The sequence below is a fragment of the Pelmatolapia mariae genome, linkage group LG22, assembly GCF_036321145.2.
Source record: "Pelmatolapia mariae isolate MD_Pm_ZW linkage group LG22, Pm_UMD_F_2, whole genome shotgun sequence".
In the NCBI taxonomy this organism is placed as follows: Eukaryota; Metazoa; Chordata; class Actinopteri; order Cichliformes; family Cichlidae; genus Pelmatolapia; species Pelmatolapia mariae.
Window position 1 is genome coordinate 7,153,441 of NC_086245.2, and position 19,535 is coordinate 7,172,975.

Below are 19,535 nucleotides of genomic sequence, written 5' to 3' on the forward strand. Positions count from 1 at the left end.
ATGTTAGTTTGAACACGAAGCAGCCAAAGTGATAGCATGATGGTTTATATAAGAACAGTTTTATGTTTTATCTAAGTGTCCTCACACACCCATCTATTGCTGTCTCCTTCCGCCCTCTCTCTCTGCCGTTGACCTCCTTCTTTTCTCTTTTCATTAAACAAACTGCTGTATTCTACCAACTGCAGAGAGTCATGTTCTTGTCAGGATATAATTTTTAAGAAAAAATCATTCTCGTAAGTTTATTTCCGTGCTACTTTGATGGGCCATCAGTTGGTATATGGCACGTTGAGTAATGTGATCCAGTTTGTGCCACCACATTTAAACAAAAAAAACAATGGAAACGCCCCTGGCAGGCAGACTTTTTTTTTGCCTCGTCCCACCTTGCAGCTTTTCCTGGAAAAGGTAATCTTCCAAAGACATAGACGATCTTCGGCACAAAGTAGGCGTTCAGTTTCTCCCTCCCTCCCTCCCTCCGTGGGTCAGCGTGGGCGGCCCCGTGTGGCAGGAGCAGAGCGAAACACGACACCCCGCCAAAGGAAGGGGGGCAGAGAGAGAGCACGAAGTGTCTGAGTGAGTGGAAAAAGTCTGAGGGAAGGAGAAAGAACAGGAGTCGGTACTTTTGTTCGCTTCTGAAGCGCCGCTGTTGGACTGTCGCTGAGGATGAGGAGGGTGATGATGATGGTGAGGAGGAGGAATCGACCATGCGACATGGCTGCAACAAACGGGATGAACATTTAGACTCGTCACATTCCGTTGCTCCAGCTCTGAGCAGCACGGCTCCTCCAAACTTTGACCTGCGCCATTCAGACCCTGGCGGCTGGATTTCCCCCCCTCCTGAGACTCGGGGCAACTTTTCCGCACCAGACCCCCCGCAAGTGAACGACAAATACTCCGGCGCAAAAGTTTCTGGGCAGGCGTAGATGTGTCGCGTTATACCGCTAAACTCCATGCGAAGTTTGCGGCTGGTTTTCAAGTTGAAAGCGGAGCCTGTAATCGGCGCAGGCTCCTTCTAACAAGCCGCCTGTGAGAACAACACCGGAGGAAGGAGTGGGGGTGTCGCTGCTAACTTCGCTAGCTAACTTTGCTAAGGGCTAGCCAACAAACACTCAAAAGTTGACGGGGAAAGTGAGCGAAGCGGCTGCGGCTCACCGAAGACGACCACAAAGATGAAAACCCCGGCGGACACGGGTGAGTGAGCACCCAAACACACTTAATAATAGTAATAAAAAACTTTTATCACCCGCTACTGTTCTTCAAATGAAAACAACAGCGCTTAGCCTCGGCGGCTAAGGCTGGTTAGCACGCTAACAAACTCTCCGCTCCAGGGAAAGTGTGACAAAATTATGGCGCTAGAGAGAACCCATCCGAGCCTCTTGTTATTGTTTTTAGTAACCCCAGAAAGACTCACACTCACGACCGTTTTGTTTGCACGTCTAAGAGGATCGAACCATCCCCAAATGAGCTATTTGAAAACTTAAAAATTTTAAGGTAAAATGAAGATGAGAGATTTACAGTAAGAGTTAGCCTAATTTTCCGGATCAGTGGTGAGGAGTCGGGGTCAGCGCCAAGGTTCACCGTAACAAGAGCTCTGCATTTGGTTTATTGTTGATGCCACAGTGCACCCAGTTTCAAATTTAATGAGTTAGTTTGACTACACGGGTCATTAACACTGCACGCATTGGCACTGATAGCGATGCAGCCACAATTTTCATGCAGCACCTAGCCTGGAAGAGGTTCCCAACGGTAATTATAAGTTTGTTTATCTGCATTGTTGTGGAGGAAAGACACTACCTCGTTGTGGTTGGTGGGCCACATGCAGCCCAGTTTGATCTCCGGGTCCAGACCAGTAATACCGCATAATAACCTATATTTTAAAGAAACACCCCTTCAGATTTTTCTCTTTTTATGTGTAAGAAATGGAAATGTTGACCTTCACCACAGTCGAGGTTTCAGGGGGGAAAAGAGAGAGACCCCTTACCACACAACTAAAATTAACAGAACATATTTCTGATCAATTTTCTGGGTTTTCTATAACAAAGGAAAAACATCACAGTGGAAACAGGAAAAAAATCACACGTAGTTTTCGAATTAAATAACAATGTTGGTTTATATATGTATATGGTTCAAACAGTTGGTCTATATTTAGAAATACTTTCTACACACTTTCACTCCTGTGTGGTTAGTGTGGGCATGACCACACAAAGAATAACAGTGAATTTTCACACTCTACAGTGGGCCAAATTGAGCCCTTTTGCTGGGCTGGTGTTGCCCCCCGGGCCACATGTTTTGACCCATCTTGCTCCGACAGAGCAGTGCTGAGAAAATAAAGCAACTTTGAATTGAAATGTGTTTGAAGCCACTGAAATTGAGAAGGGGAATTTCTGTGTAGAGCCATTTAAAATCCAAAGCTTACCGAGCTTTGACCAGACTTTAACTTCAAGGAAGTGATGAAATGCAAACTACTAACCAGGTGTTTTGATTGTTTTAAGCCGAAGCCAGCCCACATTTCCACTTATCACTACATCAAAGCATGAAGAGGAATGTGAAGAGTGACTACATGATTGGATTGGGAACTTAACTAAGGGTGCAACTGATAAGGGTGACCAGATCCAGACGCAGTAAATGTGGGGCAGAGAGAATGTGTGTGAGGGACAATCTGATATGTCTAAGTAAAGAAACAACACACAAAAAAACATTGCTGGTAACAGGTTTGGCATTAAGAAATGTCTCTTCACATTTTTCATCACAGCACAAGACAAAACTGAAATGAATAGGTCAGCCTGCAGATCAGGAAGTTGCTTCCAGTGACCAATCTAGCGTCGTCAGTTAGGATTGGGCCGATATATTCGATTTGAATATTGGATTGTTGCATATCTAGACGACACAACTCTTTCAGCCACACATTTCAGTCTAGTTTTAGTCTTTATTTGTTAGGAATCCTCCACAAAACATCAATCTCATAAGAGATAAGATCGCTTATACCAGCTAATTTCCCAGGTGCACATGATATAACGTAAACTAAAATATCAATGCTGTGTGGGACATTGTTTTAATGTGTGGGCTTGAGAGGACATTATTTTTACTTATTTTTTTATTTTTAAAGTGGGACACCTGGTCACCCTACATAGGAATGAGGTGATTGTTAGCTGAGATATTTTAACTGTCCTGGTTAGTGCTGCATATTTTTGTGTCATTGTTTAGTTTAATGTGCTCTGTGTTTCCTGCAGGGCACTTTGAAAGTAAACCTGTCTGACCCCCTGACACATGCGAGAATTTGATCCGGTGCGGTTAACACCTTTGCTGGGACTTTAAATGGAGTTTAACCCAGAAATCTCAGGCCCTGCTATTTGAAATTCCTTTCATTTTTCTTCGACATGTTTAGTTTCAGCGAGATTATTATGATTTTCCATTCACAGGTTATGATTTTCTTCCATTGTGCATTTAGGTGCTCTTAAACTCAGTTTAGTCAAAAGTGCTTTGTGGTAATCGAGGGCAGGCGTGGATCCAGCTCCCATAATAGATGTTTGAGTGGGGAATGCCTCACCACAACACAACATCATAATTAGAAATACGACTTTCAGATCTCTTTGTTCCCTCAGATAACTCTTGGATCACAGAGTTATGAATAACGTGAACATTTTTTCCCCAGTGGGTGCTCTTTAGCTATATGGATGTGAACATCGTGCTGAAATAAGTTTATGTAATCACAATGAGCAGCCAGTCCACTGCACAAAATACTCAACAGGTGCAAGAAATGTATTTTTTGGTGCTGAAATTAAAAGTCTTAAACAGTGACCACTTTATTTTTAGAGTAGCATATGTGGCCTATTTCAGATGTCTGAACATTGTAGCCCTCTCTAAAGACTTTAATTATCCAGAGGATCAGATTACCGAAGCTACATTGCATTTCCTTTTATTTCAAAAAAAGTGGACCAACGACTGTTCGAACCATTCAGCAAAAAGATAGCTACCTTTGTCTGTTTTCTGAATGATTTATTGAAGATTGCAAACAGCTTAAAGGAGTTCACACTGGTTGTTGGACTTGTATTTAAGTTGTTCCTGTTCTTCGGCATTTATGGTCTGATTCATGCTGGCTTCCTTTAGTTTCTAGGGATTGGAGTAAAGCTGGTGAATCATGGGTTTAAATGACACTGTCTGTAGCGTTTGCATTGTTATATGATGTAGGTCATTTTAGTCTGAAGACCTCTTTTTTGTGAGGAGGGAAGAGGGTGTAGTACAATGGGTTTAAGTACCAGAGCACACCTATACAGTTGTTTCCTTGTCTGAAGAACCTAGACATACCTGTAAATAAAGTCTATGAGCTTCAGTTTGTATACATTCTCCCCATTGCTGTGTGTCAGCCTTTAGGGTTATCATGCATTAATTTGACTTTTATCACAGAAAGCCTGAACGTTGTTGTCTATTTTTTTTTTTTTTTTTTAACTTTTTCTTAAAAATTACATTCTTGGTATTGGAAATAGTTTTCACCTGCATGAAACAAAACAGTAAGAACACTTTGACTACAAGCTTTGTAGTCAAAGTGTTCTTACTGTTTTGTTATATATAAAAAACAATCTTCAGGACTTTACAGTTTCAAAACAGCAGAGCATTAGCCCATTTTTTTCCCTCCTTAAGTCTAGAAACTCTTGTTTCATGTCTTTCATGATGTTTTCCATTGAAGTCATGGAAAAGTGATTTTGATTTTTTTAATCTTTCACTTCTCAGTGCTCTACCTGCATTCTTCCTCCCTCGTATTTACGTGTACAGCCCTTTTCCATTAGTACCTACTCTGATCGGCTTGGTGCAACTCTACTAATTTCCATTACGATCGAGTGCCACCCAACATATGTGGGGTCATTATAGCAATGCGTCCAGAAGTCCCATGACGTCATTTGTATGTGACACGAACGACACGACAATGGAGGACATTGAGGCAATGGCATACCTTTTGCTTGGTCTAAGGCTTTTTGTCAGACTCAGCGACGACAGTGTTGGTTGTTTGTAAGCCTTTTCGCTCATTGCTGGGTTTCAGAAATGGCAGTTTTGAATTTTGTGGTGGAGATGCTCTCATGACTAGTCTGACGTCACATTTTCGGATCACCTCAGATGCGAGTAGGTACTAGTGGAAAAGGATGTTTTAATGTTATCTAATAAATCTCTTCAAGTTCTTGAGAAATTGTCTCAAATCCACTGAGTCATTTAAAGGTGCTGGTAACTTTCAGGGTAGAACGTTTTCTTGATGTGTTAGGGAGCTGGTGTGCTTAATAAGTCAAAGTCCTTTAAATGTCAGTATGACAGCTTTGACTTTTGAATTTTGCTTTATTGGTTTTCTTGCATGAAATATGATTCACTGATGATTGAATTTTAACCAGATCACTATTATTTCTTCATCTTGAGTGGGGAGTAAGCGGTACAGCGTCATTCTAGCACACTTCTGTACCAATGAAGGAGACCCATGCCAATATTAAAGGCCCCAGATGGGAGCCATGATCTATATATAAATGTATACATGGGCCAACCTCCACTCTCTTCCTATCAGGAAGTCTGAAGTCTGGCCCCACCAGCACCAGCTCCAATTTTCCGCTTGTGTTACTCGTTATATCAACAACACGCCACATTTGAGACGTCACAGCTGTAGACAGCCAGGACCAGCAGGCCAGCACGCTTTGTTGCACACTCTTATGTGTATATGTGTAGTGAAAGGAGCCATACATGAGCAATTAGCTGGTGTTAAGTCTGGTAAGGGCAGGGCTTCTGTTTATGACTGAGTGTATTTGTGTTTGTGTGTGTGTTAATGTGTGTGTATATGTGCCCACATGTCTGTCACTCTGCGGCCATACCTGACATTAATGTGGTCACAACAAAGTGAGTGTTTGACTTATACCAGCGTGTCCAAATTGCCCTTGAGGAAGACCATTTGGTTGTGGGCAGTTGACTCAGCTCGTTGTAATTACAGGAAGAACGACTTAGACATTTTTTATGCAGATTGAAATAGCTCTAATAACACTGGTTAGACCGGAGCTAATGAACCACAGGCTCATTTTGCTTAAAAAAAAACCCGATGCCGTTAGTTTCCTTTGGGAAGGACTCTGTCGTGTTACTGTCTCACCATTATACTGAATTATACTGTTGGCACCAGCACAATTACTGGCGGCACAATTGCACTACAAGTTGAGGCTCAGTTGTTTGTCTCGGGGAAAGTTTGAAAAGAGGAGCTGGCGACTGATGTATAGCGACGCCGTGGTGCACTTTGAGTTTTAAGACGCCCTGTCTCTGCGGGATTTGTCAGAGGCCGCGCTAGACATTGTTTGTCATTTTGACAGACAGGGTCATAAACTTGAATGCTTCTATGGTGAAACGTTTGCAAGAGCATATAGTAAAAAAATCCAAATACTTTTTTACCTTTTAAAAAACAACTGTGTCTGTAGCTCTGAGATTCACTCTGTTGACTTGTCAAAGACTCATGTTACTGCTTAACTGTAAGAAATCAGACCATCTATGATGTGTTCTTAGCATTTGAATGATTTAATGTTGTGGTAGAGGCACCATTGGTGCTTTAATTAACTAAATTACAGCCAACTTTCAGATGTCTTTGTCACCATTTTTAAGAAACAAAATCTCAGTGAATGAGATTTCTGATTTCTGTCACTTACTCCTCGTCCACTGCAATGTGCTTCAGCTGAAAGAAGTAAGGCACATGGTTTTACGTGGGTGAACCTGTGGAAGGATTTTTAACAGTTGCCTACAGTTGCATTAGTCCTTGGATCACCAAGTGTCTCTCACTTATGGCAGCGTGTGAAGGAAGTGTCAGCTGGCTCTTTGCTTCAGCTCTCTGTCCATCTCCCCTATGTTTCCTGTGCAGGTTTCCCAAGGATCACAAGGCCACAGCAAACTGGGGCTTTTTTGTTTTTTTGCCCCTCTCAGAATAAACCCACAGTGACATGGGCTTTACAATCATTTTAATATTAGAGTTCAATAAATTTCACTGTTAAATAATTGCAAGTGATTTCTGCCTGACTTGCAAAGACTTGCTCTTGTGTGACTGATATCCGGCAATAAACTGGATGCCAGTCTCTCCTGTGGATACTAAATAAAAGCAGAATATGTTTTGGAGAGAAATGGCATTACAAAAAACACCCAAAACATAAATACCGGTGTGACAGGATGTACCTTTCTCTCATTTTCCTCCCATTATGTGGTTACTGTGAGTGATCGGGTCGCCCTTTGAGTCGACCTGATCACATTCCTGATTACTGCTGAGCCAAGCCTGGGCAAGCAGACCCTGGAAAAACCACAGCAGAGTGACGTCAACATTTCTCTGGTGTGCTGTCAAGAGGCAGCTCAGGTCAGCTTTGCTGTGATCATCTCTCGATGTTACGGCGGGCCTCTTTTCCTGGAGGTGTGTATGTACAGTGGCTTTAGTGACCCATACAAAGCGTAGATAATAGACAACAGGTTGCTCGAGCTGGGACATGCTGGCCAAACAAACACAGAACGCTCAAACACAGGAAAACCTGACAGTCTGAGAGATGAGCGTTGACAGACATCCATGCCTGAAATAAATTTTTATTGTCCTATTACCTCAGGTTGTGTTTAACTATGCCATTGCTGTACTTTCTGCTCTTTCTGTCTTTGCTTTAGTGGAATTTTTTCCTCTTGTCTCCATGGTTGCACTGTTTGTTTTCCTGTCCTATATTTTACAAATCAAGCATCTCATTTAACCATTTTAAGTTTAAACTGCAAATGCATTCGAGCCTAAAACTTGTCTTTGGACTTATCTTGCCTTAATGATGGTAATAGTAATAGATGGTGATAGTTAAAGTAGAGTTACATTTTTAGCTAGTATCCTTCCAAGTGCACACCTTTGAAGCTTGTCTCTGTATGAGAGCAAGAATTTCTGATACAGCAGAAAGCCTCACAGAAAAAGCATGCCAGGTGTCATCCAGGTCAGATGTCAGTCCACCCCTGCAGCACTGCTGGTGCAAACTTTGGTCTGAACGTTATGAGAGCTCCGTAATTGTGTGAATTTACTTCATCGTAAATGCAGGGTTCGATTAAATTTTGTGCAGTAGCTGCAATCCCAAAACGAAATTCCAGCCCTGAGTGGTGAATAAATTGTGGCTGTATCGATCATTTTTATGATTACGGATGTACACATGAGAGAAAACAGACAAAACAACATCAGTCAATATATTGGTCTGCATAATCTTATAGATTTTTTTTTTATGTATCTCAGCAACCAGGCTTAAAGTTTTAGGAGGTTTTTAATTGCTTTGCCTAAGGGCTCGGTGATGGTTGTTGTGTAACAGCTTAATCTATCGTCTAAAAGCCTTATCTATTCTCTTGTACTGCGAAGCCATTTAGGAATCAACAATTTGTAATGTTGCGCTATAAAGGTGACTTTTTTTTTTATAAACACTGATAATTTTCATTCTTTTTTTAAACTTCATGTGGACCTCCTTTGATTCTTCCTCCTGCAGGTAATGATCTCCCACAGGTCCCATGCGATTTCTAACAGCACCTGTAGTTCGGTGCTCGAAGTTGTAAAGTGCAGCTGTGGGCTGTACATGCTGGCAGGAAAGCTATAACAATCAAGCAAACACATTTCCTGTGGAGATGAATAAATGATTGTTGCACCTCCGGGGCTGTTCTGTATTATGTTTTATTGAGGCTACTGACGGAGAAGAAATTGTTCTCTTCTCTTCAGTGATACATTTCTTCCTCCGTGTGTTTTTTGTTTTTAAAAAAACCTTTTTGAACTGGTGTGATTTGAAAGAGCCTTCTGTTCTGTGATGGAGAGGCTGATGCTAATATCTGACGTTTATGTTGAAATTTTATTTGGCTGACTTGTTTTTTCTTTTGTCAGATGCTGCTGTTATACTAAAAATATCTTGAGGTGACGCCACAGTGTGTTCAGTATTTGCAGGGAATTGTAAAATGGAGCCCTCCACCAATTATTTTCCCTGACAGTTTTAAGCTTCATGTGAAATTGTAACCTTAGAAAAACACTGAAGTGTTGTCCTATTAATATTAATATCAGAATTTCAGTCAGTGATTGCCACAGACTAGCTTTAATTGGTATATTATATACTTAACACCCACCAAGTCACCAGTGACCCATCTAAGGTTTCCAATTTAGTTGTTATCCACCTTGTTTTTTTTTCCTAATTGCATTAACAGTATAAAAGATGAGTGTTGTCACATCACCTGCTGGTTTTGAACTCTACATTATAAATCCTCAGTGTTCGAATTTTGGCCCCAGATATATATTTTTAAGTCAGAAAGAATAATATGTTGAAGAAAGGGTTGCGTTATGAGCTATCCATCGAGACCAAACTATCTTTTGTAGAAGGTTGTAAACATGCTTCTTGAATAGTGAAAAGTTCGACATTTCAAAATGTGGATCTGTGGGGATTGATTCACTTTGGGAGTCGACCTCCAGTGGCCACTGGATGAACTGATGTTTTTTGACCTTTTTTTTTTTTTTTTCCTTCACTGGGAAAGAGATGATGTCACTGTTGTGGAAATCTTTGATATCATTTAACTGTTCTCAAAATATTCTAGTCCTGTCGTCAGTCAGAGGGACTCTAACTCCACCTAACAGACCTTCATGTGGCAGCAGTGCTAGGTCTTCTCTGGAGATCCGCTGCAACCTAGAAAGTCTATCTAACCAGAACCTGGCTCATCTGTTACTACACAAAGCTCATCAAGGCTTCAGAGCAGATGCCTGCTGTTCAGTATAGTGGAGTTGAGACCATCCACAAAGTGAGGAACTGACTGTAGAGGCAGCTGATTTGGAGAAAAAAAAAAAACATGGCTGCACCTTTTGCTTTCATGTGTCCCCTGCTTCCACCAAAAACAGTCTCATTCAGTGAGTTATGGAGCTTTCATCACTAACCTGACTTAGACAAAGTGCGTGCTTCTCCTGATTTATCAGTGCACATTTGTACAGATAGTATCACATGTTGCTCGAAAGAATGTGCTCATCTCTCAGTCAGCCTCAGTAACCGTAAGCATTTATGATCGAGTGAGTTTGTGTTGCCTCCTTGACAGCTGACCCCCAGTGGGGCAGATGAAAAGACGAAGCAGGTCAAGTGGAACCAACGATTCACTTCACCGAGCAGATAAGAAAGAGTTCTGTAGCAGGACAGCTATCGCTGGAGCACCTGACAGGATACAAGCTTTCCGGCTTCACTCATGTTCTCACACACGCCCGTGAATCTCTTTTGCATAAACTTGAAGACATGCATTTATTCTTTTGGCATTTTATATACTTTGATTTTGTTTCGGTGTGTGGGTCATTATTCCATAATTAGGCTTCTCATATTTAGAGTTAAAATTTCCACAGTTCAGTAATTTAATTTTTTTTTTTATGTTTCTACACCAACTATTTTAAACCAATGCAAATCAACTGTGCTGTTGCTAAAATAGGTCATCTTAGAGGTTAATCAGTATTTGCAACTAGTTACCAAATGAAATGCTGATATCTTTTATATATTTATAGCAGTGATATGACTATTTATCTATATAAGTGCAGACAAATCATTTTCCCTTGAAGCTTTTTTGGAGACTGAGAAAGACAGAAGGTGAGGAGGTAGGGATGTGTTTTGTCAGTGGCTGTTTTGGCTGGAGTCATTTAGACTTAAAGAGGTGTGGAGAGTCATGCCGTGTGTTATGGCTATCATCTGTGGTTCGTGGAGAATGAGAGGTGGTTGGGGGGGAGGAATGGGAGGCTTCCCTGGCTGGTTTGGTGTCATTTATGGCCAGAGGGATAGAGGTAGGTCTCCACCAACATGTGGGTCTGCTTTCTGCACACTGCACAAAGGATAAGGGGACAGACTAGGTGTGGTCCTGTATGGCTCTGTATAATACTGCCAGCATTACCGGTGCCAGTAAAATAGTTACAACCAAGTTGGTGTTGGAGCAAAAATGTCCACCAGATGCCATCTGTTTTTTAGGGAGTCTGTTTTAACAAAGAAGCATGGTTAGAGGTAGCTTGGCAGGTTATGTTCAAGCAATTAGAGTGACCTACAGTGGGTGGCAACATCTATTATTTTACAATAAAGTGGGAGCATTGACATGTATTAAATCCAGCAGTGGCATTCACTGGAGCTGCGGTGCCAGCGGAAAGTCTAGAGTAAGGAAAAAAAGAGAAAAGAATCAGTGCTAATTTATAAAGCAGTTGTCAAATGATGTAAAGTAAATGAGACACTTTTTCAGACCACCTTAAGAGCCACCGAGGGGAAAACTCTGCAACAGGTTGCAGTGAGGAAAGCACTCCATCTGGTTTTGTGGTGTTTGGACTTTGGGTTGATGCAGGCCAGACTTTTCCTGCCCCCTGCCCCTGCTGGTATAGCACCTGAGGTTTTTTATTTTTTTCCCTTATCCCACACTGCCTGATTTACAGTGTGACCTATACAGCTTCAGTGCTAATCTTATTCATATTCTCACAAATATAAACCCTGGTACTTTTCCCAGTGCTAATCCTACAAACCGGGCTTGTTGGATATGTTTATTAAAAACACCTCCAAAACTCCCGAGTTCTTGTGTGGTGCTTTGCTGAGGTCATTACAGAGGAGCCAGACATTGATTCAAACAGCTGTGCATGGCTCTAACCTCAGAGGTTTGGCATACTCACAAATCAACTATTCAAGACCTCAAGAAAGGGACACTTCTTACTCACACCGCTCAGCAAATGTGGTCTCTTTAAGTTTCTGACCACCCCTGAATGCATCACTAGTATATTTGCATTCACAGGTTTTTTGCAGGCATTTGAAGAAATTTAGAAAACTGAGCAAAAATGGTAGAATTTGCAAGCAAGACAGCCTTCTACATGCAGCTCTCTTCTCTCTGTTTCTCTGCACATTGCACAGTCTTGTGTTAGGAGCTGAGACTCTTTGTCATAACTGTGTTCAGACCAGTTAAACTTTCGTCTGTAGACACCCCCGAAGCCCCATTTTAAGCCAAGAAGTACCCTGATCATGCTGAAGGATTATTGGGGATGCTTTGTCTGATGATCTTAAAAACATTTTGTCTTTTCCAGCTTCACAAAATTGTTGATTTGAGATGCACATGCACCTTTTACAAGAGTGCATGTGCATGGCAAAAAGACAGTGTGGCTGTGGTCTTTATAGTAAACACAGAAATCATTACTTGTAAAAGAGTCACTGTGTTCAGATTAATTAAATCCCAAGCTAAGAAGCATCTGAGCTGGCTCTTGGCTGTGTCTGAAGGACATATTTCTTATGCATGAATGGAACTGTTTCCTCCAGCTGGTCTTTAATGATTTCTTAGCGGCATGTAATGAAAAGGATCGTCTTTACTCACGACAAAGGCAGCAGCGCGTTAGCTGTATGTTGGCTTAGTAGGTATACGAATACTTCTCATCACATTCAGTGTGTTTGTGATAAATACATGCAAAGACAGGCAGCCATCCTTATCCTTATCCCCTACTGTGCATTTTGCAGGTTTTTCTTTTTAATTATTATCATTAAATGTGCAATGAGGTGCCCAACAGTTAGTCCGGGCTTATCCACATTTAAAGTAAACACAGGTTTATGCAACAATTATCTGCTGTCACGAACCTTGGATTTATTCAGAAACAAGCAGTTATTTTAGATTTCAGTGGCTTTTAGTTGCTTTAGTTCTAAGATGTTATTTACCCTTTTATGTGCAATTTCTATTTATAGTATTTGTCTTTTGTGGTGACAGTCTAGTATAAAACCAATAGTATAAAATAGTATAAAAGCAGGATGGTAAGTTATAGTTTAAAGACAGTGGCTTTTGATTTTACCAGTTTATTGCAGTCGTTGCAGTGTCGCTTTGTGATGAAACAACGGAAAGGAGAGTGGTGTAACATTTTGGCAGCATAAAGTTAAGGTTGTGTCTGACCCCTTCAGACTCCAGAAATCTTTTGGTGAGTGGAGAAAAAAGTGAGCCCAAAAAGAAAAGGGAGAGCGAGCAGAGCACAGTCTTACTTTTCTGATGTGTTTGCTTTAGTTATCGGTCTGTTGGGAATCCCGTGGCTTTCTCTCTCTCGCCTGGCTGTCGCTACTTGTCCTGGGAATTTGTATGTGGCGTATTGATGTTTGATGTGCCACTGTGTGACCTAAAACATATGATGTTTGTGTTGCCTAAAGGCTAATAGCCTGAAAACTTTGTTCGTACTGCACATCACACACGCCCACACAGTGGAGAAATAACACGCACGCTCTGTCTCTCCCCCTCACCTACATTAAGATGATAACAAAAGTTCACCGAACCTCTATAACAAACATACCTACAGTTTTCTCCATCCCTGCCTCAAATGCGCACAATATCGGGCTAAAAGGCTTCAGCACACATCTCACCCCTGGCCACATCAAACCACGGAGAGGTCGATGAAGAGGAGAAGATGTAGGATGAAGAAGGAGGGCCGAGTTTACTGGCTGCATTAAACATGTAACAAAGTTTGGCTGAGCAGCCTGATGTAACACTAGCATTCATGCTTGAAGCTTGTTTGTATTTTTATCCGGAATCTGCTGGGATCAAGCACAACAGAGGGCGCCTTCTTTTAATCACCCTTTAAAGCCGCATTTAATCACGGTTTTCCTTGCTAACAATGAGTCTTTGGGGCTGACTGTGCACAACAGGATCAGAACGTGCATGTGCACAAATGTTTTTTCCTTTTCCTCTGGCTAAACTCCCAATAATTTCTCTATGCCGCTAAAACCTTATTACTGTTAAAAGCCTTTCAAGCATTAAATTGTCTTTGGTCGTTTTCACACCTAGTTTGTTAATTAAGTTCATTTATTCTGGTCCAAAGCAGTCACTGAGTTTGTGAACTTGTAGCTTTTTCTGTGATTTCGCTTATTTTACACAGAACCAATTCTAAGCAAACTCCCAAGTAAACCAAAATACGTCACTACAAACCAAGTGGCACATTCAGCGTCCTTATTGGTCAGATTTGTGTGGGACAGGAGCAACCAAACTAAATAAAGGAAGAACATGCTGAGTGTCAGACTGAGGCTGGATCGCTCTGGACTTTGCTTGGAACTGGACCGAGACCAACTCCTCAAACGGGCTCGGTGCAGTTGTTTTAGTCTGCACCTGTGTGATTACCATGTTCACATCTGCACAAGCGAAATGGACCAGGGGGGAAATGAGTTTGATTTAAACAGACTAAACAGAGGTGTGAAAACAGCCTCACGTTGAGGTTGGATACATTTTAAAAGGTTTAGTCATGTCTCTGAGAATTTCCAGCACACAGTGTTGCTGTTTTCATCCCCTTCTTACATTTAGATCACACAAAGCCAAGCATTAAAGTTTGAATAAGCCTGTTCAGCCTTTTTAATTTTTAGGGAGAATGGGCGTGTATCGTGGTATCAGTGAGCTGATTAAACAGCCTTTAGAGGAAGAGGTCATGGGGACACCAGCTATCTGCCCTTATCTCCCAATCTCCAGCCATCTTCTCCAGCTTCTCCTCAGGGGACACTGAGGTGTTCAAAAGTCACGCAAGACACGTAATCTCTTCATCGTGTCCTCGTGCATCAGGATCTCCTCAGTTGTACATGCCTGAAACACCTCACTGAGGAGGTGCCCAGAAGGCATCATAGCGAGCTGCATGAACCACCTCAACTGGCTCCGTTTGATGTGAAGGAGCAGCGGCTCTACTCTGAGCCCCTCCCGAATGTCTGAGTTCCTCACCCTGTCTCTGAAGATAAGGGTGTCTGGGCTCATTTCCGCCCCTTGTATCCGCCATCTCATTCTTTGTCACTTTCCACTGTTCTTGGTCATAAATGAGGGCAGAACTGCAAATCGAGAAAATCAAGTTCTTCATCTTCACCACAATGGATCAGTGCAACATCTGCATTTATGCACATTAATGGATATTAAAAATTTTATTCATGTCTGTCCATTCTGCACCCCCCCCCCCCAAAAAAATCAACAAGACCCTGACATATTTGAGGACGTTCACTTGGGCAACAAGTTCTTTCCAACCTGAAAAGGGCAATGTTACCATTTTCCAGATGGGAAAAATGGCCCTAGACTTGGTCCTAATTCTCATCCCAGCCACTACACATCAAAAAATCTTAAATATCCTCCACCACCAAGGTTTTGGTTTAGATTGGGTTCTGTTTATTCTGTACACTACTGAGCTACCAATAGACTGGTGGAAACCCACAAGAAGAAGGCCTTATGGAAATGGACAAGTTCAGTGATTATTGGCTTGAGAATGACTGTTACTCTTGGCAGTCTAACCCATTATCTGGCAATGATAATGTAGCAGAGTGCCCTGTGTGGGGGAAGTGTTTCAAATTTAGGACAAAGTAATATGATTTGGGACAAAATTCATATTTTTTGGAATAATTTTCCTAAACTTAACCAAATATTTTGACTTTTTTACCACACGGTTCATTTTGAACTAAAACATTTGTTTACTTGGAAAACTTGTTTTTGTTTGGTTTATTTTCTTTTGTCCCTTTTGATTTATATTTTCATTTCAAGTTTGGTTTTAAATTTAGGGTTTTACCTGCACATATAATTGTTGGCTTCCACCACAGAGGTTTTGGCCTCTCATCAGAGGAAAATCACCAGGACTCTACAAAAATCCACCAAAAGTGGCTTAATTTACTTGAACATAATATACACTATCATTTATCAAATGGCCATAAATAACAGGAAAATGAACAAACTTCTGTTATGTAAGATGACACAGACCAGCCCAGTTGAGCTTACATGTGTGATCACCCCTCAAAGGCCCATTGTAAGCCAGTAAAAACTGAAATTTCTTGCAAGAGGTATTTAAGAAGTCTTAAATTGAACTTATCTGTAGACACCCTGATAACAGATTTTATTTTACTTTTTCCTATCAGTAGATTATCTTCAGAGCCATTGTGGTTATTAATGTTAAGTATATAAAAGCGTGAGTGATTTCAGACATCGTCTTGACCTCTGTTCAGTTAACAGGTTTGTGCATTTTTAGCTGCCAAAACTTTAAAGGTGAACACAGGGTTGGACTTGTCCTGTTCTCTGTTTCAAAGGTAGACGTTAAATTTTATTGGTGATAAGAAAGGCTCCATTTGATCGGGCCAGTGCCATCGTTAAGGTCATAAACTTTTATAAAGTTTGTTCTTTCTGAGCTTTATCACCAGCAGCACACAAACTCGGTAACCTAAAGCACAGTTATTTAAAGATCTTGGCAGTCTAAAAGATTTGTATATGTTTCCTCAGACGATATGACCAATGAGCCAAATGAAAAGAATGATCTAAATGAGAAAGAATGCTGACTCATTAACTATCAAATAACAGTATCATTTTTACATGTTAAATTTATTAGGTTGAAAGTGCTGTCCTTGTTCTTCTGGTAACTCATGTGACCCATTCAGTGTCCCTGAAGGTTGCTCGAAACCCCCGGGGCCACAGGCAGTGATGAATGAGACGGTTTCTGTTTTATTCAGACGTAAAAGTCAGTTAGTCTCTCAGACAGACACTCAGTCATCTCGCCCACTCACAGCATGCGCACTTTATTAGGGGGCCTGGACCCCCCACATGCCATGAAAATGGGTGATATCTGGCTTGCATTAACATACGCACACACAGACACACTCTTCTAATTTTCTCACTAAAGCTTGTGAGCATGGCGTGCTCATTTGGGCTGCCATCTCCCTGCGGTGACGCCGTCGTGCCTCTGTCTTTTAATGTTTTTACACAGGGAGCGAGCCACTCTGTCTAGAGACTGGAAGATCCAACTTTAATGCAAAAGAGGAATTAAGACTGCGGTGACTCTGCCAATGAGGAAAGGCTGACTAACGCTCCCAGACGTCACACATGTAGAAAGTCCCATGCTGGCTGTTTTTTGAGTTTTTTAAGAATTTCACGGACACACTCATCCAGAGTGAATTACTGTCACTCTGACTGTACTATGAGCCACAAGTGGTAGATAAAGGATGTGAGCCAACGCTGAAGTCTGGGTCTGGCATCGATGTCAAATGTTGATATTCGGGTTACGAAGAAAATGGAGAAGAACTTTTTCTGTTCAGCAAACTTCTGTATTTGTGTGGCTGAGGTTCAGGAGCAGTTTGAGGTGAATTGGGTAGCTTTTCTCCAGACTGTCACTGCCTGTGATAATATTATCAGAGTAGCTCAAAGTCTTATTTGCATTTAAAACTTTTTAATCTTCACTGACTAGTCGATCATAACACAAATTCAGCTGAATTTGATTTATATAGCACCAGTTCACAGCAACAATCGTATCATGGCGCTGAGATAAAGCTGCAGCAATCAGACAGTCCAACAAGAAGGACGATCATCTACCTCTCAATTTCTGTAACTACATGGAGGTGCTGTGGCACGCACTTCTGAGTCCTGTTGTTGTTTTACTTTATCACAATTTTAATGGTATTTGAGCACAGATATCTCTTTGTGCTTGGATAAATGTTACAGAGATCTGGCGGTAGCTCTCTAGGCAAATTTTACACTTAGGGACAAAAAAGAAGTGACATTGAATTGGTGTCCATGCTGGGTTGATATCAGATAGTGTTTCCTATTGAATTGGATTCTAACCAACATGCCAGCTCCACAGTCGTGAACAGTGATTAATATACCTGGGTAGCCCACGTAAGTACCCTTTATGTGGAGATGCCTGTAGATATCCGGACTTGAGGTGTAAAACTGTTGTAGACACGGGCAGCTGGACAGCCAAGCAGTCATTTGTGTTATACTGCTTTGAAGTCTGCTGCATGGAGCATATGCTTAGTTGGTGATGTAATGTAAATTCTCCACGAACAAGTCCGTGCGGTCACAAAAAACTGAGAAGCATGCGAATGACCGTGTAGTAGACTCACTAAGTCACTTAATGAGTGATAGAAGGTTGGTTTGATGTGCAGTTTGGTTTAAATCTCAGTTTTTAATTTATTTGTCCAGTACTGTTTCTTCTGCTCCCGGCTCTCTCTCGGTGTGCATGACACCTGTTGTATAGTAAGTCCAGGACAAGCTTTTCATTTGGGCAGGGAAGTTTTTCCTTATCTACATAAGGAGCTTAACCAAGTGTGGCTTAGATCATTGTCATTTCTTGGATCTCTGACATCTTATCGGTAAGAGTGTAGTAAAAATGTATCCCAAGAAGTCGCTATAGAAGCCGACACATGTATAGCTTTGAACTACAGGTGTTAATAATTTTCCAGACATGCACAATCGTATCTGATTAGCTCTTGGCATCATTGTCTACGCCGCAAGGTTTTATGGCTTTAGGGATATTAATATGTTTATTTCAGATGGAAAATCAGAGAGGAGCAGTTTGTTGATTCTTCATTGCTTTATTTTCTTTTTGTCGCATCCATTAAATAAACCTTTAGCATTGTTGTAATCAGCAGTGGAGCCTCCCTGTCTGTATGGAAAGATGCTGAAAGGGAAAGGGGGTGGTTGGGGCTGTGAAAGGAGGAGATGGAGTTTGACTGGCAGGGACTACGAGAATGAGTCACTCATCCGGCTCCTTGAATTTGGAGCTGCAGACCTATTCTGGGCTGCGGTGACACGTGTATGTGTGCGGTTGTGTGCATGGATGCATGCACACTAATGTACACACATGGCTGAGTCCAATAGCTAAAGTCACCAGATTTGTGCTGTTGGCCTTGCCGCGCTCTGTGTGCGCGCGCGTTTGTGTGTTGGAGGAAAATGAAAGTAGTCTGGTGACCAAACCACAACACAGAAGCCAAATTTTAAACAGATATTTATCTTCTCTCTCCCTCCACTGCACTAAATTCCCTTCAGTAACACCACCACCAGTCTGCAAGTGACTCCAGCTCCACTGTGGCCTCCATCGATCGCTTCACATATACGTTTTATAAGTGGTTAAGCAGTCAGGTTCATAAGCATTTCAAAAGTAATGTAACTTTGTACTTTCAGTACACCACAATCACACTGGATTTCAAATGAAGTAAAGGTCAAGGGTTTTTCCTGCATTCAATAAATGTTGGCCTTCCCCCAAAGAAAAATTACCGTAATTGTAATAAAACTATTATTATTTTTTTTAATTGTTTTAAGCATCAGCTTATCATCAGTCACATTTTTGTTAATCAGATGACCTAAAATAACAGGAAAATTCAGACTTCTGTTAAGTAAGTAAGATGACTCAGTGTTGTAAGTGTATGTGGAACAGCTGGGAAATAAGACTGTGGTTTAATTGTGAATTTTAGCTTTAGTAAAATAATATATTTATCTAAAATTAGCGAAATGGGCATTTTATTTATTTATATATTTATTTGTATAACTCACCTAATTTACATGGATTTGTCCAAATGTAAATACTTTACATTTACTTGTAGAGGACATTTCAATGAGATTAATTTAATCTGTTTTGATTAGTTAATAGGGATTCACTTTTGTTGCATGTTCAGTTTCCTCTTCTTTCGATCCCTCAATCCCCTCTCCCCGAAATGAAAGCAAGACCCATCTGATCTGGCTTGATGACACTCGACGAGGCACATTACTTCTTCTTTTCTGTGGTTTACCAGCAAAGCATTCATGCTAAAGGGCAGGTTATTTGTACGTTTTGC

The 19,535-nt window shown here is 41.2% G+C and overlaps 1 protein-coding gene across 1 annotated transcript in view; it reads left to right on the forward strand.

Annotated features, from left to right (window-relative positions):
• The first annotated feature begins 523 nt into the window (after nt 1-523).
• erf (Ets2 repressor factor) overlaps nt 524-19,535 on the forward strand; it is a 42,641-nt gene continuing 23,629 nt past the window's right edge. Inside the window, exon 1 of the mRNA XM_065470375.1 lies at nt 524-1,188. Within this exon, the coding sequence (XP_065326447.1) occupies nt 1,167-1,188 (22 nt within the window). The 5' untranslated portion in view covers nt 524-1,166. The remainder of the gene's footprint in view (nt 1,189-19,535) is intronic.